A 20,967-nucleotide genomic window follows, 5' to 3' on the forward strand; every position below is an offset into this window, starting at 1 on the left:
GTTAGGAATTACTTAATGGTAATATAACTATGTCCTCTCCTTTAAATATGGACTGTAACATGAGGAGAAGCACATAATTATGTCATGAAAAGTGTACATAGATAAATGTGCCTGGCTAATAGAGGTAGTTTTACGGCATGGCAATGCCTTGAGAATGACATACCTGCAGACACTCTGATAAACCGTCCAATTAAACGGTACAGACTTAATTAAGAAAGGTCTACAACTGAGTGTGGGGTCCAGCAGTGGATGATTACGAGCTGATTATAATTATTAATTACCATGCTCGCGATGTACTTTCAATTTCATTCTATAATCGTTATAAATAGGTGTGCGTAAAACAATATATGCTCACTTCTCCTGCCCAAAGTTGACCTTATAGCACAGGTTCTTGGTCAACACATGCGGGAACAGCGGCTTGTCCCCCAGCGCCGTCTTGTCGAACTGGTACGCGACGCCCGCGTCCGCCCCGTTGACCGTGAAGGTTACAGTGCACGGACTGGAGTCTAGGTCCTGGAATAGAGGAATCGTTTTAGGGCTAGGGTCTGCAGTCTGTAGGATCACCTGAGCAGCTGTTATATGAATTTGTCGCATCATCATCATCAGCCAATAATCATCCACTGCTGGACCTAGGTCTCTCCCAAGGAGAGCCTCGGACTCGACACTCGGACTTGTAACTTGAATTTGTAATTTGGATTATTTTATTTTATAAACAAAAATGTATGTTATAATTTAAAAAAAACACGCACTCACGCCTTGTACTAATGTACTCCCTTGCGGGGTAGGCAGAGGTGCATTGCTGCACCCACTTTTCGCCAGAGTGTTATGTTAGTCCCAATGTAATAGGGGGCGGGCCTATTGCCATTTTACGGGCACATCCAAGACCCGAGAACAAATATCTGTGTTTAAACAAATATCTGCCCCAGCCGGGAATCGAACCCGGGACCATCGGCTCAGTAGTCAGGGTCAGTAACCACTACGCCATTCGGTCGTCTTAATTCAGTGTAATAATTATTTATATGTATATAATTTAATTTATTGTAATTAAATTATGGGTCTAGATTTTTATTAGTTTCAACTTATTGTATTTTTCTAAATTTCATTGATAAATTTTTATTGGCCTAAATATTTGCATGCCTGTAAGGTGAAATGTGCTTAACTGATTATAAAATTTAATGTAACATTATGATGTTACATTAGGTAATACATAATTTGACGCAAATAAATGTCTTTGTCTTTGTCGGTCCTCGGCCTTCCGTATCGTGAATTTTGATATAGTTTTTCAGGGTACACTACATAATTCCGAATTACTTTTTTACGAATATGAAAATAACGATTTTTAAATTTTCGAATTTCATAGCTCCGAATAATTCACAATCCCGAATTTTAAGTTTCCGAATAACGAAAATCACGAATAGTTTATAAACGAAATTTCAAACAACACATTTATTAAAATGACGAAAGTCAATTTTCCGAATATTATTATGTCGATGTTTCAAAAGTACGATTTTTTATTATATCGAATTGTTAAAATTACGAATCCCGAAGTTTTAATATTCCGAAAATACAAATTCCCGAATGTTTCTTAGTTAACAAGAAATGGTTATATGAATAATGCAGCATAATGCGTATAAAAACAATATTTTTTAAGCTATATTATGTGAAACGCTCCGCTCCGCTTCGCTGCGCTCCGCTTTGTTTTTCGATATCTATGTGCACCTAACACGCTCCTCCACGCTTTGCTCGTCGTCGCACCTATCTTTTGGTTTTGGTTCTAAAGTTTTAAATACGTTTATGTTTTTTGTCAAAATGACGAATTATCATATTTCCGATCGGGATTTGACTTTTTCGTGATTATAATAAATCGGTATTTTATTTTTCGTATATTAAAGTAATCGTATTTTTTAACATTCGTATATTTAACAATCGTAATAACAATATTCGTGATTATAATATTCGAAATTATAATGTTCGTGATTATTATAATTCGGTATTTAAAAAAATCGGTATTGCAATATTTCGTAAATTACATATTCGGGGTTATCAAATTCGGAAAAAAGTTTTTCGGAATATTTGGGTGTTCCCAGTTTTTCATAATGTTTGAATCAAAATACTTGACAACAATTAATTAGGCCATGGCCAGGCCGAGTTGCAGAGAGGGACTTTAGGCTTATTTCGGCATTAAAGATTTATCTGTTTCTTTCATTCCATATACTGTTAAAGCAAGGCAGCAATACATTTAAGATCGAATTTATCTTACAGTCCATTTCTGCAACACCACAATGGTCACATTTTAATCAATAATACTCACAACATAAGCGCCAACGACGTCCTTCTCCTCGAGAGCCTTCCCCTCGCCGAGGTAGTCCTTGAACTCCCCGTTGTTGACCGCGCGACCGGATGAGTCTAGCGCCCAGCTCAGCTCGCTTTCGCCTGGGGATAGATTTGTTTATTAAATCAATCATCGTTGTAGGGATTATATGGTGTTTTAGCATCGTGTGAATTAAATCAGGGGGTTTGACATCATTTTCGCGGTTCATGCTCAAATATTACGTTTTCTTTCTTTCTATTAGGACTTGTAACAACAGTGCGGAGCGATTTTAAAATTGTGACCGCATCCTACATTTGATTTGTGAAGTAAAAGTCTCACAAGTCATTGTAGAATATTATGTGTGATAGGTACCTACTATATATTTTTTACCCATGTGTTCAAGTAACTTAAATACATAGGAAGTAAATATGTGGTAATATTGCAGTCTGGTAGTCTGTTTTTGCGGAAAAACCATCTCTCAGGGTCCGGTGGGCCTAATATGCTGCAGTATGTCACAGCTAAGTAATTATATCCCCTTTCACGGGGAAAGACATCTGATACAAACAAAAACTACCCTTATTCGAATGTAATAAGGGTGCTGTCAGAAGGGCTAGTATGGGGCGCATTTAAGACGTGATAAAAGTTTTGCATCGCCGTCACTCACATCGCGCAGCCTCAAGAGTGAGCGCGACGGAGAACTTTTGTCACGTCTTATTAGCGCCCTGTGCTACAGGGCCTGATGTCTTTTCCCGTGGAATGGGAATTAAGTGTGTGTATTCTCACCTAAATGCAAGGACGAGTCATCGGTGGACCATCCGACCCGGATCCCGCTGGTGATCGTGCCGTCTTCGGACGCACTGACCACAGAACCCACGCGCACCTAAAACAAGACCACACAAAAAAATAAAAATACAAACACCCACATACAGATACAAAACAAGTAGGCGGAGGAAGGTAAGGCTAGGAGGGTCACTCTAGATTACGATGTTGTCAATATAAAGTTTATCGCAAGGCCACGACTTACTGCCAGTTTCAATAACATAGGTAGTTACATACTTTCATAATATTTCGATACATTAAAAGTTACAAACTGTCCAAATCATATTATTATGAAAGTAACTACCAGTCATCGGAAGATAGAGTTATAGAAACTGGCAGTGGCCTTATTAGTTGGATACCCCACAGATACAATATGAGATAACTGACCTCAAAGCACCTCTCCAGTGGGACCACTAATGTTATACTATTATAATCCAGGCCCTGTAGCACGGGGCGCTTTTAAGACGTGATAAAAGTTCTCCGTCGCGCTCGCTCTTGAGGCTTCGCGATGTGAGTGAGCGCGATGCAAAACTTATGTCACGTTTTAAATGCGCCACGTACTAGCCCATATTGCTTTACTAAAGCATGGTCAGCGAGCATAGAGAAAATCGAACATTTACCTTTGCATCCACCACTAATAACTGTCAAAACTGACGTAACGTGTATGGATTTGACAGATGAAGAGAGAATGCAGAATTTCAAGCTTTTTTTGGTGAGGCATGGTTTTATTACGGTCTGAAAATGACGAATACATGTATTTAATTAATAGTAACTAACCTCAAAGCACACTTTTCCTTTATTGACGGCGTGCGAAACGCGCGCGCCGGCCCACGCGTGGCTGAACGCGCCCTCGGTTAGCGGGACTACTGACGTTAGGTCTGGCACCTCGATGTACTGGGTACTAGTCACGTCGGGGTCACCAGATATTGATTTACTAAAGCACGGTCGCAAACACACACGGGCATTCGCGCGCACAGTAATATTGAACTCACGCTCACACAGTAACCTTGATGGCCGGCGGCAGAGATTGTAATTGGATGTAGATGCAAAGGGCGACGTTCGATTTTCTCTGTGCTCGATTTTGCTTATCTGTCGAAGCTGACGTAAAGTGTATGTATGGATTTCACAGATTAACAAAGCCGAATTGGTGAGGTCTATGTCAGTAATACATAATAAACGTACCTCAAAGCACACTTTCCCCTTATTGACGGCGTGCGAGGCGCGCGCGCCGGCCCACGCGTGGCTGAACGCGCCCTCGGTTAGTGGCACTACTGATGTCAGGTCTGGCACCTCGATGTACTGGTTTAGGTCGCTGTCGTCTGTAAATTTTAATTAATTATATAAATAAAAGAAAGTGACTGATTAGGCATCAACGCACAGCCTAAACGGCTCAAGCTACAATCATTAAACTTGACACGTAGGCTTCTTAGGTAGTGTAAGTGAGCACTAAGAAAGGATTTTCAGTAACTCCACCCTTAAAGGGGTAAAATAGGGGATGAAAGTATGAAAGTCAAGACAGTTTATCGCCACGGGAATACTTTTTGAGGCGAAGATATGCTCGCGGGAACAGCTATTTAGTAATACTGGGGCACAACTCAAAATGTGCGCGAGCCATAAAGCTTTAACCAACAGCACTTTAACAAATGTTGCTTCAGAGCTACTTACACCAAGACAGAGTAATCTTGTCCTCATCAAGTTCAGGCTCGGTAACTTTCTTCTCGGCCACCTCGTCTTTCTTGCCTTTAGCGACGGCCGCTGGCTCTTCCTGCGAACAAACACGTATTATTACATTACTGTTAAATGATTCAGTATTCTAAAGGAAGAAGAATGACTCAGATAGAAAAGATAATGTTGGAAATAGAACCTTGAGAACACCTTGAGCAACATAGTAAATTTTTGGTTGTGTCTATTTATTCAGTACCTAATGTAAAAATGGGCGCACATGCGAAAATAAACATTGTTACAATGACTGAAGGTACTAATTCGAAAATGCTCTCTTCTCCAAGTCTGTCTGTGAACGGATCCTTAGGCCTTCACATGACAGGGTCCCAACCTTGGAATTTCTATACTTTAAAACAGCAGCCGCTACACGGGTTCGTTATCGACGCCGATAAACTCTTTAAAGCGCGTTTCACCAATCACAACTCCTAATTAATGACGAATCGCGATATAGTGCCTTTTATCTACGTCGATATCGAACCCATGTAGCGGCAGCTGGTGTAATACGTACCGTGGGCGGCGTGAGCACTTCGTTGGTGATGGCCACGTTGCTGTAGAAGTCGCTCCAGCGCTTCTTCTTCTCCTGCTTGCGCTTCAGACGCTGCAGCTTTATGGGGTCCTGTTGGGTAATTAATGCACTATGAAACATGTACCTTGACCATTTTTAGGAGCCTTTGAAAGTGCAGGTGAATAAGTTGATGAATCTTATAATTTTGTTCTTATTTCATTGTAACATAATATATGGTGTGTTATTGTGTACCATAAAAATCTCCTTATCATGCGTATGCTTACTATCATCATCATAATAAGACCTATCCATGCACAAAATATTTTAAGAACTTTAGATTCTATACGTTTTATCGTACGAGTATCATATTATAGTGCGTATAAATATATGTAATTGTGAGGTTGGTTTCATATTATCATCATCATCAGCCAATAATCATCCACTGCTGGACATAGCATAGACTTAGTATATACTAGCGTATAGACGAACTGACAGCTCGATAAAACGTGACCAATTTTGATTTTTCAGTGTGTGCATTAGCTAGTGATGTACCTTTCTTTACTTTGGAGGACCATCGATAAGTTATTGAAGTTCGATGTTCGACCCTTGGAGAGTTGTTCCATAGACTGTTGTTGTCCAGATTATAATTTTGACATAGTGTAAAAAAATGCATAAATAAAAATAAAAACACTTTTTTCATCGCTCCTTATTTTATTGACTTTTAAACAGAACAATCTTAGATATATCAGCTGTCTGACCCATATTACAGGCTCTGCCTCGGATGGCCGTGTCTGAGATGTTCCCACATATTTATTTATTTAACTGGTTCATTACAGTTTCGTTTCCTAAATTATGAAGTTTACATTCATTCTTAAGTCGAATTGCTGCAAATGGTAGAGTTCTTCTTTGGATTCCAACCAACGCGTCCAACTTATTTCAACCACGTTCGGCTTATTATAATATCTATAGAGGGAATCTGTTGGACAAATTATAGAAAATAATTAGTTTATGTATTTGTTAAAAGATGTGCCTTGCCCTGACTTATTTTTATAGCTAACATTCAAGATAAAATATCGATAATGATATCGATTAATTTGAGTCAATCCCTAGCGTACATGTAAAATAAATTGAAGAAAAATATATCCACTAAAATCTTGTAAATTATTAACAAATGGACTTCCACATACATAAAATATGAAAGTAAACAACAGCATTGGCATTATTTTATATTAAATACAGGATAAAAGACAAGTTTTAACCAAAAATATACGCGTCATAGCAGTGATGACGATTTTGGTATTTACCTGTGAAATGTGCAATTTTCAGGATTATTTCTATGATTAACGCCACAATCACTCGCAGAAGATGTTACCATTGTTGAATACAATTAGATATACTGAAAATAAACCACGATGTACGCAAAAAATTCAAAATACTAAGGTGTTGATTTTCCACGTGCTGAATTGTGACGCTCTGTCATTCAAAACCAGTCACAGTTTCATTGGATTCGCTATCCTTTTCTATCTTGCCAAATTTCCGTAAGGGATTTTCTTCTCCCTCGCTCGCTTTGTTCGTCTATACGCTAGTATATACTAAGTCTATGGGACATAGGCCTCTCCCAAGGAGCGCCACAACACTCGGTCCTCGGCCTTCCTAATCCAACCACTACCCGCCACCCGCCTACGGTCGTCAATCCAGCGGGCAGGAGGGCGTCCCACGCTGCGTTTGCCTGTTCGTGGTCTCCACTCGAGAACTCGTCTACCCCAACGGTTATCGGTTCTCCGGCAGATATGACCAGCCCACTGCCACTTCAGCTTGCATATTTTGACAGCTATGTAACCTTAGTCCTCTGACGGATAACCTCATTTCTGATACGATCCATCAGAGAAACGCCTATTTCATATTTAGGTGTCATATTCGGTTTCATATTGCATTTGCTTTATTAAAGGATAAATTGATCATCAGCCAGAAATGTTTATTTATGTAAAACATCCTTGTTTGTTGTTTGTTTCAATGTATTTATTAAGTAATCATAAAAACACATTACAATTGACAATGACCCACAAAACCAGTTTACTGGTTTGTCTGTGGATTCAGACTTCACTCTTAATAAACTAATTATATTATATTCTATTTTTAAGAAACTTAGTGCTTAACAATAAAATTAACTTGGTTTCGTATAGTATGCTAGAGCTACGAGTCGTTTTTATTCAAATGCTTATGACTGTTATCAATGCTTAAGTCGCCTTATCGTTTTACAACTATTATGCCTTTATCGCGATTTCTTATAACAAGCGTCTACAAACTGTTTACAAACAAAACATTCCTTGTAGCCATATTGCCAGACCTTTGAATCCTCCATTGGCTATGTAGGTTTGTACTGTAGGCATACCGACTGTTTTCTCGCAAATGGATCACTTGGACGGCTTATGACCAGCAGTGGACGATTTCTGGCTGATGATGAAAAACAGCATAGCTCTTAATGCATGGTGGTGATTGGAAGTTAGCTCTGCTCATACACACATTACGATTATATTGTATTGTATACCAACTAGTTTCAAGTCTTATTTTGAAAGGATGACAATTTGGATGAGAATTTCATATGATCAATTTGACTTTGACTTTAGCTTACCTTGCTGACCTCCTCCAACTTCTTGGCGTCTTCTTCCGCCTGCTGCTTCTCTCGCTCGATCCGCTCTTCTTCCTTCTTCTTCAGTCTCTCGTTCAGCTCGTCCCATTCCTCTTCTTCTGTCATGTAACGCTGACGCTGTAAGGAACAAACTTATTAAGCATAGCCGTTCCCGCGAGCTTTGCTAAGCCCTAAAAAAAATCCCATAGGAATTCCGGGATAAAAAGTAGCCTAACTTCTTTCCCAGGGTCTAGACCGTATGTATACCAAATTTCATTCAAATCCGTTCAGTAGTTTTGGCGTGAAAGAGTAACAGACAGACACAGTTACATTTGCATTTATAATATTAGTTAGGATTAGGATTTTACCAGTATTAGTCTAAATATGGCAACGATATTTTGAACTTAATGCTATTACCTACGTAAAAAAAAGAATTATTTTAACTTTTGCAATTTAACAGATGAACTGGCCTGGCCTGATTACGCATATTACACATTACAACCAGTGTTCTCCGTGTGTATTTCGATAATTAAATACTACTACTATCGAAGGAGTAATAATCATGAACCTAAAGTCCTACGTCCTCTGCACAAGAGTCAACTTGTTCACTTGGCCAACTATGACGACTTTTAAACAACTTTTAAAAATATGGTAAGAAAGTTCTGATTATCTTCAAACTACTGAACCGATTTTTATGAAATATGGATAAGGGCACTCCAAGTAACATTAAATGTCTCCCTAAAAAACAAAACGAAAATCGGTTCAGCCATTGCCACAGACAGATATACAGACATCTTAAACTTATAACAACCCTCTTTTTATTGGGGGCAAAAAATATGGTAAAGAATCTCTTACCTCTTCGCCCTTCTCTCCATCCTTCATCTCAGCATCTCCCTCGGCCGGCTGACTGCCAGCCTCATCACCATCTTTCTTCTCCTCCGAAGCCTGATCCGTCTCCATCGACTCTTCGGGGGCAGCTGTGGAATGTCAAGTGAATAAGTTACTGTTAACCTTTCCTATGCCGAGCAGCCGCGCACACATGTAACCGCCGTCTGCCGGCGCTTTTTGACAGTAGAGAGCGCCCGCGCGGGAATCACATTTATATGAATATTTGGGTATTATTGTTTGGTAATCAATAATGTATCGATTGTAATTTATTGTTAGATAGCTAACGAACGTGTTACAATGAATTTTATTGGTTACAATTGTTTTATTTGATTTCTATAGGTCATTGATTACAGATTTTTACTTGAAACTGCACCCATCACAGAAAAATACCTCTATTTCAATATAATTTTAGTTTCAATCCAGGTTTTTTATATTTATTACTTGAAGAGATTATATAGCTATCAACTGATATCAATAAAATATAAACTCTAGAGTAAATAGATTCATAATTTACATTTTGAAAACTGATTATAATTTGCTTTATTTCAAAAGACTCAATTTTCTGTACATGTGCATGTGTGCGTGACAAGAGCTTGCTCCAGTGCGCCGTGTGACAGATCTGTCCCAAATCAAGGGTGTTCACTTTTGATGAAATAAAACATGAATGATAATATTTTTATAATGTTTCGTATTTTAGTATACTAAATTATAAAAACTTAAAAGTAAGTTACTTACTGAATCATATTTAGTTATTTGTTAACCTACTTTCCACAAATATCATACTATAAATATATACATATATAAATACATATATTTATTTATATAAATAGGACAGGTGATCACCCTCTCAGACTCATCTACACACCGATATCATTCTAAAGAGCCTAAACTTCACGTTTACTAGAGCGAAGATCCTAAAAAATAAAACACGCTGTATAACAACCTAACGCACTTCGTGTACACACACGAGCGGCGGCCATTTTGTTTGCGTATGTGTGTGTGTGAATTTTGGATGCACCTTGATAAATATAGATATTCTCTAATATTTTGGCTATTTATTGAATAAACCGATATAAATATGTATTATCAATAAAATTATCTTTATAAATGAAATAAATAATTTATTGATGTTTTTACATAAAAGACTAGAAAACAGTTTAGAAAGTTACGCACCCTTCAGGCAATAATCCGGTACAATTTTAGATCGATAAAAACTACATTTTTTGTAATTTTTTATATTATTGATTTATCACTATACCTTCAAAATTGAATAAATAACAAGAAAACATAGTATTTACTTACCTTTTGACGTTTTTTCCATACGAAATCACTATTTTATTACCAACAGTCGCGAGTACAAGGACTGTTCAAGGTACCAAAATTTGAATTTCGCGCTACTAGTAAACAAGTGAAGTTTTTGACTCAATGAATGTTGTCGATGGTTGTTTCACTCATATAGAATAAATTACAGGTGATTTCATACTCTATTTCGTGGTAATTAATAACTAAAATCACAAAAATCGCGATGAAGTGCTCTTGGGACAGATCTGTCACTAGGCAGACAAGGGGGGTTGGGACAGATCTGGCACACGGCATTCTAGAGGTTAATAAGATATGGGCCTAAAGCCCTTCCTTCATTGGAAGGAGACCCGTGCAGTGACGATGTGATAGGCTGTGATGTGAATAAGGCATAATCTACACTGAATGGGAAGCGAGAAAGAGCAATTCTTGAAGTCTTGTGCAATGCGAAAAAACGGTTGAATGTAGTGCCAATTGTTTTTACACATTCGGACTTTACACATACAGTTTATAATGTCTTATAAATAAAACTACTGTTCACTTTGCGTCCCTTTCACTGTTGATATTGGCCCTAATCTTGAGGGGTATCTAGGGTTGTAACAGAATTTTTGCAACACATAAATCACTATGTTGAATCATTCACCTCTCAACTGAAGAGAAGTCTGGTGAAGTGTGAATAAAGATTCAAGAGGAAAGAATTTGTTTATAAACAAATGCCACTTTGCGACTTAGCACTGTTGAATGATATCGCCCTCTTCGTGTGATAAATTATGAAGATATTACATTTAAAAAAGTTTTTGAATTATGTTTGGGAACATAAAAAATACAACTTAAAAAAAAACTAACCTTTTTCTTCAGCTGGAGGTGGGGATTTGCTCCTGAAATAAAGTATAAATGTTGAAAAATATATGAAATTACAATTAACTAAAATTACACGACCCTGATACCATCTATCTAATAACGGATCATTATGATTCATGCTCATGACCAATGACTATTATGTAATTATGCTTATTATTAAACAACCAGTAATCTACATAAAATCAATACTATATTTGCTATGGCAATGCTTTGACCTACATTGTATGGTTAGAAATGTTACAATATGGTTGAAATATCAGAAAATATTTATCAACAAGCCCCACTGCTAGTATCATAAAATTGTTACACCATAGTAGGTAGTTGTGATTTGTCTGGTGAATAGATACCTACATACAACCATTTGCTTGTTTTACAATAATAAACCAACTTTTACACCTAGGCTCAAACTTATTTTTGAATTAAATGAACCTGTTTGAATCATGAAATCAGACACAGTAATAATCTATTGTTTTTCGCCCAATATCGCAACTACGGGACACAAAGGTTAAAAAACCTTACCCTGCATCATCAGCCCCTTCATCTCCAGAGTCCAGTCCTGGCTCATACAGCTCCGATCCAGTATCCGGCTTCGACTCCTTTTCCTTGGGTGGTGACGGAGCTCTCTCTGGCTCTTTCGGCTTCTCAGGAGTCACTGCTTTCACTGGAGACGGCACTTTCACCGGTGTAGGTGCCTTAACAGGTGTTGGGGCCTTGACGGGTGTTGCTGGCTTTTCTGGCTCTGGTTCTTTGACAGGGGTTGCAGGCTTTTGAACCGGTTCTGGCTCTGGTGTGGACTCCTTTGGAATCTCCTTGGGCTCTTCCGCAACAACAGCTGCAGGCTCTTCAGTAGTTGGGGGCTCCTCCTCGACAATAGCCGGAGGCTCTTCAATCCGCGGTGCCTAGAATTAGTATATATGGTGAAATATTGTACTTACTCATAATATAGCTGTAATCATTTTAAGTCCATCATTTAATTTTTTTTAATAATGGGTAGTGACATGATTATAATGAGAAATAAAATGAAACTTTTGGAAGATTTGGAATAGTAAGCTACACTGACTATTTAATTCCTCTCCCACTAATCTTACATCCAAGCTTATTGCTAGCAAGAAAGTGTTTATGCATCAATTCCCAACATAATTTACCTTAAAATTCCCACAAAAAACCCATTAAAACAATCTACACAATACCTTAGCTGGAGTGGCCTGGATCCTGGTGGATGACGACCTGCGGCGGGTCCGGGCGGCGGGGCCAGCTCTCCTCGGAGTGCCCGTCTCATCCAGGTCTTCCGTTGATGTGTCCAAGATTGAGGTGTCGGGAAGAACTGAAATGTAAGGGAAGCATGAATAAAAGTAAAGGCTTTTGGTTATAGGACCTATTGATGTTTATGTGGTATGTTATTATGTTTTGCTTATAATTCAAGTCTCACAGAATGTATACCAAATATTATAAATTTTACAAGGTTTTGTTTAAGCTTGCTGCTGTGAACCAACATCAACAAAGCATAGAGCTTATGCTAATCCTAATTTTGTATAACGTTATATCTCAAATGATACCTTCGGAACACAAATATGACCTAATGTTGTTGTCATCGACCAAAATGCCGCCCAAACAACGGCTATGTTGAGAAGATGCAGACAACTTTATTATGGTTATCAAAAGCATACTGGCTGATGATGGTTGGGTTTGTACATAACCCTACATATTATAACATTCAATATTAGGTGAGGAGAAAAATTTGCGGGTATAATGATATAACAAGTAGGGTTTTGACACGTGTTGTTTGGGAAAGCATCAGGCATTGGCGGTCAACCAAACTAGTTACAAAACAAAGGCGCAAATATTTTGTGACCAGTAATAGTTGTTAATAAATAACGTAGCGTGGAAGGAAATCAAATCATAGAGACAATACCTTTCCCAGTCATTGATTCTAGAGCCTTTTTCAAGCGCTCTACAAGCGCCGGCTTATTCCCTTTCGTATCCAAACCCAAGGCTCCGAGTTCGGACCTCAGGTCCACCACTTTCATTTTAGCAGGATCCATGGTTAATCACCGATCACTGACACGATATCTTAAGTTTCCTACTATCAACACGAATATTGCTGTAGTTTCATAGCAATGGGATAAATAATTTCACTATTTCTCGAAGGCAGCGCGAACACAAATCAATATGGCGCGAGGCGCGAGCGAAATTATTTGATAATGGCGGCGCGTCCGGTAATGTTGCCACCTCAAAAATATAGTTTTCATAGTTGTCTATGGTTTCCAGTTTTTGAAAACTCATACGACATGCTTGATGGTGAATATCTGGCTTTGTCTATGGTACAGAATCTAGAAACTTAGCAAAAATAGCAACATTTTAGCGCTCTCAAACTGACAGATGTCAAACCCACGTTACAAAATTAAAAAAACAACCTCAACATCAACAAAAACTTGAGGTTATGTTCACGAAGTTTAAGAATTAAAATGTCTGAAAACCCTATAAACGGTAAGATTTATATTTAAATAAGTATTCTGGTGTACAAACTATCATAGGCTGGTTAAAAATTACCCATAATTGTATTAAAAACGACAAAAAACTTGAACATACTAACCTAAAAAAACACATCTTTTTCTTTTTCAGTTCTCAAACGTAAACTAAAAGACGAGACTCTCGCTTTGCCGAAGCGTTTAAAGCTAGCCAAGAATGTAGTTTTAACACACTACTTCCCGCTGGTGCCCAAGGAGAGGGCTATAGGAGAATGGTTACTTGAAGTTTCATCTGAAAACAAACTTAGTGGTGATGAGTTTGGAAATGTTCTGGGCTGGGTGGACACCGCCGATCACATCAGCGAGGAACTCAAGACGAAATTGATCCTTGTAAGTATGCACACTGGTTACTGCCTTTCTATGGTCAAGTATACTTCCCAACTTATAATGATATTTTTTGTTAGGATATTTTTAAAGTAAATTTTCAACTTGTAAATATTGAAATTAACTTATTCATATAATATTTGTTAATAATTTATTTGTCCACAAATTAATTAGACTAGAAAGTGGAAAATTTATGGCAGTGGACGACATGTTTTGGTAGATTATCACTATTATTTAAGTATGTGTATTTAAATGGCTTAATAAATGTTTCAGCTGACCGCACAGTATGTCGAAAATCATCCTTTAACTGAAAAAGATGTTCAACACATTCTGACATTCATAGAAAATGATAAAATCTCGCCCCAGCTGGATTCACATATAAATGAATTTTGCTTTCTAACAAAGTCACTGCTAAAACTATTTAAAAATGAAGAAACTAAATCAAATACTGAATTAGCAAAGAGAGTCCTCACTAGACTCACAAAGTACTACAAAGACTCAAGGAAGAAGCTTGAATTGATAACCAAAATTTTGGAAAAAGATAATATAGAAACTATTCTTGATTACATAGACACAGAAAACAAAAATGATGTGCATAATGTTTGTCAAAGCATCCTGTTTCCAAATAGCAAAAAGTCTTTCTTTACTGTATTTTTACGAACAGTGCTCCAAAAAGAAGGTGTCAACGAACTTATAGAGGAGAAAGGGGACAGTATTCAGGGTATACTAAAAGTCATGACGGCATTCTACACATTCCCAAATGGAAGGACAACAAATGACCTGACTTTCCTGGAAAAGTATATAAGAATTTTCGTACAAAGCTTCAAAGATGATAGTCAACTGGTGTTCTTATTCTATGTAATGGCAGCCGACTGTTTAGGTTTTGAGCAAAACTATTTGAGGCCAACTACTAAAATGCCCACCATAGTATTTGAAGGCAATGCTGAGAAAATCAAAAGAAATATGTTGCTGCACATGTTAAAAGTTATACTGGAAAATGAAATTGATGTTACGGTAAAACTGACGTACATTGCTGGTGGCACCAAAATGCATATAAAGAAGACCTTTGCAACATTTCTACAATCACTGATGATGGGGCAGTTGAAATTGGAAGGCAAAATCGATAAAACAACCTTGGAAATTATTAAAACCGTATTAAAATTGGACCCCATGTTGATTGAGCAGAAGTTAGATGTCATTCTACCGCCTCTTATGGTGGCGAAAAAAACGAACTTACAAATACAAGAATCATACTCAAAAACATTGAATTTGTTGATGCAAATACTTTTTAAATTAAGCAGAGGGACAACATTTGTGGGCAAAATTTTACCCCATATTAAGTCTTTATTGGAAGCTGGCAACACAGAGCAATTAGAACTGAAGAAAAAAGTATTGGAGTGTATTGAAAATGGAACTGATGCTCAGAAGATTGAACTTAAAATATTGAATGGATTTGATGTGTTTCCTAAAGAGAGTTTGCAAATGTATGGGAAATTGGCATCAACCCTGTTATTTAGACAGAGTAGTGATCTGTTTGGAACTCTCTGCAATCATTTCGAGGAATACTGCTTGGCCATGTTGCAAGAAGATGTTGGTAAGTTTTAGTAGTATAGAAATTTGTGCATTACATTAGGTTGCAGTTTGCAGTAGATAACAACGTGTCGTCAAGTATCTCGACTGTCACTAGCAGCAAAATTATAACCTTTATTTATAGTAATAAAAAAATAGTCATTAATTTCAGGCTAGACACCCATATTACACACTTTAACATTACAAGATACAAAAAAACGTACATTAAATTGTAGTGTTAGAATAATTATCAATTTAGATATACCTAGTGATGTTGTGACATATTATTATTAATGTTACCAAACCATTTTTATCCCTAACGTTATTAATATTTCTCTCAGGACCATCAACTACGACACTGGCAGAAGTACTGTCCTCCATTTTGTGTGTTTATTTTGAAAGCAACAAAATGGCGGACCACACAGTGCCGGCGGCGACTGCTGAGGAGTTTTGGATGAGTTTTGAAAACTTTGAGAAGGATGTTTTGAAGAAATTCGGTAAATGCCTGCTGAAAGTGGATTATGTAAGTGTTTATCAGAATATGTCTAGACTATATTAATATTAATATTAAAAATATTGTTTGAACATTGAAAAACAGGTCACCGCCGATCACTGTTACGATCCTCATAAGAGGTCTACTTAATCATAAATACAGGCTACATGTGAGCCTAGTTATGATAGTAGTCGTCAAAACTATTATGTTACGTTGATTTGTTTTTTACTATGAATAAAGATTTTGATTTGATTTATTTTGAAAAATAAAAATTAAAGTTAAAATATTCATAGAAATGTAACTTATGCGAATCAAGAAATTACACTCGCCGTATTACCGTGTCGATGGCTAAAAGGTTGTCGATTCGAATTACAATCACGGGCAATGAAAGGGTTTCACTGAGAAAAGTACCAAATTACTCCTAAACGGAAAAGGCTGGCTTACTGCCGCCTTCTGCAACATTGAAGTACATTTAACGGAGCATCAGGATACTACCAACAAAAAACGGAAATATTTTGTTCAAGTCTTAAATTAAAAGATTGAAAAAAATTGGTTTGTTTGGTATTGGAATTTTGTGAATGGAACGTTTTCATTGCCCGTGAGTGTAGTTGCGTTGCACTGATGACAGACCCGTCGTTAGATGGAACACCTGGTCGAATTCCATTCATTTTTGGCACTATGTACATACACCATAGTATTAGGTACTAATAGTAATATTGCATTTTAAATTGTTTCTACAGAATTTCTTTTTACCATTCCAGAATGCCCAACTAACGCGCTCCTACCTCAATCTATGCAAAAGCTACGCGCAACTAAAACTGTTGAACATTCACAACAGCCATGTCAAAGTCACTGCTCTGAAACTGCCGGAGAATGCCGAAGTATATGACTTTAATTTCTTACTTCCATGTTTGAGTGGGGAGCAGTGGACTGCGTTGGCCTCTAGGGTAGAAGATGAAGAGACTAAGGTCGCTTTGGTGAGTGTTTTTGGTGTTATTGAAAGAATATGAAATTTTGTTTATTTTGAGAAAATATACAAAATTGGATGATTGCATAGTTCTGGCAAAGTGCGACGTGAAGACATTAAATAAAGTCACGAGTTCGATTCCTGATCGAGGCAGGAACCTCTGCCTATGTTAATAACTTTCCTAGTTTTGCCTACTGCTATAAAATTTAAAATTACTTATTTATTTCAGGACAAACTCCTACTTGTAAAAATCACAGCGGCTGAGTTGATAACAACTCTCAACAACGGCGGAGAAGCTTCCGAAGTCATCACTGAAAGTAAAACACAAGTTGTCAAAAGTCTACCATCGAATATACAAGAATTAGCACAAGATAATTTTATAGCCAGAGCCATCTTCACAAATCTCAACTCTCATCAGTTAAAACAAACAGCTAAGACGATTATCAAAGCATTGTTGGCAAATTCGGAAGAAGTGTGTCTGGAAAATCCAGCCATTTCAAACCATAGAGAGCTGTTAAATGCACTAGTAATGGAATGTCTCAAACATCTGGCAAAGACCATAGAAACGGCTGAAGTTAGCCCGTTATTAAGTAAAGCCATCGGCAAAAACAGTTTTGAATTAACAAACTTTTTGAGTGAAATTAAAAATCCGCCAGAGTATTTTGAAAAGATGGCGATCAAGAGGGAATTTGATAGTAGTGTTGCCAGCTACATAGATATTTTAAAACAGTTGCAAATACAAAACTTGGATGAAAACTGTCAGTTGTCAGCCATATTTGTTTTACTGGCATTGAAAAAGTCAGCTGACTCCAAAAAGCTCCAGAAAAGTATTGACCATCTGTTGGTATCGATATTTGAGCTTTCTTCCAAGTATCCAGATGTTTACAAGCTGTTTCCTATAGACTACATTTTCGATTTCGAAAATCAAGATTTCATCAACTTGCTAACATTGAAAATCAAGAATGTAAATCCACTATTTATCGTCAAATGTTTGTTGGAGTCTGCAGTAAAAAAAGTTAAGACGGACAGCGCAACAGTCAAAGTACTCGTAAAAATATTGATGACAAACCAAAAAGTCAAAAAGGAAACATTAAACATCGAATATTTTACAGAAAAAGTATTTCAGATCACTTGCTTGACTCTGCCAATTATTGCCAAAGAGAAACGGGCCATAACCACCAGTGCTTACAGATCAATTTTGGCTGAACTCCAAGAGGACTTACACAAAGCGCTACTGAAATGCCTCAAACGAATCAATTTTAATATTGAACTGGGGAAAATCGGCGATAAGTCAGGCAACACTGACGACGGTGGGGTAATTACAGAAAGTAACCTGGCAACATTGAATGCTATGGAAGCATTTTCTCTGACTCTTTCTAAATATTGTGAGACGACAAATGCAGATGAAATACAGAATCTAGAATGTCTATGGACTGGATTGGAGTATTTAGTTCAAAGTGCTGTAAGTTTCTTTATTTATATTTTATAGATATTACAGTTATAAGTACATTTTGTTTTTCACAAACTATGACACCCGTACTAGACGTTAATATTTATATTAGCCATTTTATACATAAATCTATGTAAACCTAACATGGTGAACATTTCTTCCAGATAACCTTCATTCGAACGCCGGCGGCCAAGACCGAGCATGTCGAGCTCTCAGTGCAACTACTCAACGTTGTATTGCGAAACTCGAAGAAACTAGAAACCCACAATATATTCCAAGAAAAAGACAAAACATTGATACAAATATGGAAAAGTATTAAAGACAGATTGTTGCTCTTGTTTGAATGTCAAGGAAAGAATAAGGAGGGTGCCCTGGAAGAGATTTCTTTGACCGTTAAGTTGCTGTGCGAGCTGCTTTCAGTTGATGGATTCGTTGGGAATGTGGTCAATGATCTGTTTACTTTGTCTATTTTGAAGGTGAGTTTGAGGTTATTTTTTGTCTGCAAGTAAAGATAAAATATTAAAATATCATGGCATAAAATGCAATCCATCTCCATAGCAAAATTCGTGAATCTAATTTGGTAGCCATTTGATTCTTGGTACTCCTTTAAGTTGGTATAAGTGGTGAAGGTGGTATAACGCCCGCACATAAAGAATCCATATGAAAATGTCGTACAGAGTCGTGCTGTTTCTCCCTATTCATAGGTCGGTCAATGCTCCCTGCTACTCCCACTTATGGTATAGCCGCCATTTTGAAATTGGTGCTTTATCTGCGCACGTTATACAATATACACCCAAGTATCTGTAATTATACATTATACGTTTATTTATTGTTGCAGACTCCAAAAGGCAAGCTGGACGAATCCAGTTACAATACTCTAACAACATCCCATCAAGCGTTGAAATACCTTCTCTCATCGTGCCTAAAGTCAAATATCGTCGAACGAAAATGTGTTGCCATATCAAAAACATTTTACCGCATTTGTGAGAATGTTTGCCAGTTCGTTAATGAAAACTACGAGTCGGTGGATATTAAAAATGATTTAAACGATGATGAAGAAGATGAAGAAGAAAATACTGTTACCGTAGTGAAAGTAGATGATGGGTTTTGTAAAATCTTCAAGTTGGATCTTGATTCGCTGTGTGATGTTATTACTGCTGCTAAGAAGGTAATCATTTTTATAGAGCAAAAAAATATTTTTTTAAATCTTTATTCCTGCACCCCGATCCGGAAAAAACAGAGCTAAATGTATAGAATCGAGTTCGAGTGTTTTAACTCGTATTCTATTCGAAGGTGCTGTCAAGTTACAGTACTTTGTTGTCTCTGTTTTTTCCAGATCCGGGTGCTGGTGACTTAGTGACTATCGTGAGCCGCTTAACATAATGCTATAAAATATATTTTCTTTCATTCCAGATCCCTCTCGACTACAAATTCATAGACTCCATATTCGAGTGCCTGGCCATGGCGCAACTGATGATGGGCGCTAAGACCAGCCTGGTGAAGTGCGAAGTCTCTTGGCAAGCGTACTTTGAGCTTTCGGAGGGTGTTGTCGCGGTGCTGAACACGTTTCTACAGAACCGGGAGGAGCTTTTAGAAGACAGGTTTGTTAGATATTTCTTTAATAGCCATACAGTAAGCTTCTCTAGTAGCTATACATTTTTGTACCTTATTAAACTCACAAATACATTATTCATTCAATCATGCGAGTTCGACAAGTTACAAAAGTTAATAGCAATCAATGAAGCGACAATCAACCTATAGCAGTCCACTGTTGGACGTAGGTCTCTCCCACAGCACGCCACTGGATGCGATTTATAGCTTTCCAAACTTAATGATTATGGGCAGAATTTTATTGAAACAGAAATGAATACTTAAACCTTTCATTTTTTCTTGCAGATGGCCATGCTACCTGCACTGTTACAGGGAGCTCGTAGCGAGTGCCTGTGAAAGGGCATCCGATACCACCTTGGAGAGGAGTATAGAGGAGAGACTTGCAAGAACCGGACATTCAATAGAGAAGTGCGTATTTTGCCTGTTTGGGTGTACATTTTTTGCATGTGGCAATTTGCTTCGGTGTTGCCATGTGTCAAAATTTATAAATGTTTTTAGTGTTACCATTTTCTAAATATATATTTTATTTTATTTTATCCACAGATTAACACAAGCTATTGTGAAGCGTAAGATGCACATATCTCGCCTAGCCGCTTACACCGTCGGCGATGTCTGTGCCAGCATCGAAATAAATGGACCTCCGAAACAGCTGCGGCAGCATCTGGAAAATTCTGTAGCTCTGTTGATCCAAGCATCTGATTCTACACATACTATGACGTTCCTTCGGCGCGAGTTGGCCGGCCAACCTGGTCAGGTCACTTTGACTAACATGTATTCGAATTATAAGAAATATCATAAGTATACTGGTAATGCTTAAATGTTATAAATTATATTTTAAGTTTTGTGCTAATAAAACATGTTCTTTTTACATTTGTGTTTGTATAGAGAGAGCTCTTCGAAAGCTGCATACAGACCGGCCCAACTAACGCCCATCGATGGATATTTATCAAACATAATACAGGGCAGATTGCGGCAACGGAGGTCAACGGAA

The 20,967-nt window shown here is 37.5% G+C and overlaps 2 protein-coding genes and 1 long non-coding RNA gene across 3 annotated transcripts in view; 1 reads left to right on the forward strand and 2 right to left on the reverse strand.

Annotated features, from left to right (window-relative positions):
• Positions 1-13,233, reverse strand: part of LOC105393445 — a 46,364-nt gene extending 33,131 nt beyond the window's left edge. Inside the window, exons 1-12 of the mRNA XM_048632175.1 lie at positions 12,947-13,233; positions 12,225-12,358; positions 11,554-11,933; positions 11,020-11,051; positions 8,842-8,963; positions 7,990-8,124; positions 5,361-5,468; positions 4,796-4,895; positions 4,313-4,449; positions 3,095-3,191; positions 2,312-2,433; positions 356-513 (exon numbers count right to left, since the gene is read on the reverse strand). Coding sequence (XP_048488132.1) covers positions 356-513; positions 2,312-2,433; positions 3,095-3,191; positions 4,313-4,449; positions 4,796-4,895; positions 5,361-5,468; positions 7,990-8,124; positions 8,842-8,963; positions 11,020-11,051; positions 11,554-11,933; positions 12,225-12,358; positions 12,947-13,076 — 1,655 coding nt within the window. The 5' untranslated portion in view covers positions 13,077-13,233. The remainder of the gene's footprint in view (positions 1-355; positions 514-2,311; positions 2,434-3,094; positions 3,192-4,312; positions 4,450-4,795; positions 4,896-5,360; positions 5,469-7,989; positions 8,125-8,841; positions 8,964-11,019; positions 11,052-11,553; positions 11,934-12,224; positions 12,359-12,946) is intronic.
• LOC125491136 lies at positions 5,813-6,758 on the reverse strand. Its single transcript, XR_007268143.1, has 2 exons — positions 6,662-6,758; positions 5,813-6,333 (listed from the first exon to the last, which is right to left on the reverse strand). It is a non-coding gene; the product is annotated as an uncharacterized LOC125491136 (long non-coding RNA).
• Positions 13,234-13,390: 157 nt separating the features above from the next.
• LOC105385937 lies at positions 13,391-20,844 on the forward strand. The gene is made up of 11 exons (XM_011556401.3): positions 13,391-13,521; positions 13,657-13,892; positions 14,160-15,480; positions 15,797-15,978; positions 16,710-16,925; positions 17,145-18,377; positions 18,530-18,841; positions 19,204-19,533; positions 19,779-19,966; positions 20,262-20,384; positions 20,520-20,844. Exons 1-11 carry the CDS (start codon positions 13,500-13,502, stop codon positions 20,791-20,793), a joined length of 4,437 nt encoding a protein of 1,478 aa, XP_011554703.3. The 5' UTR covers positions 13,391-13,499; the 3' UTR covers positions 20,794-20,844.
• The last annotated feature ends 123 nt before the right edge of the window (positions 20,845-20,967 follow it).

The sequence above is a fragment of the Plutella xylostella genome, chromosome 31 (genome assembly GCF_932276165.1).
Source record: "Plutella xylostella chromosome 31, ilPluXylo3.1, whole genome shotgun sequence".
NCBI lineage: Eukaryota > Metazoa > Arthropoda > Insecta > Lepidoptera > Plutellidae > Plutella > Plutella xylostella.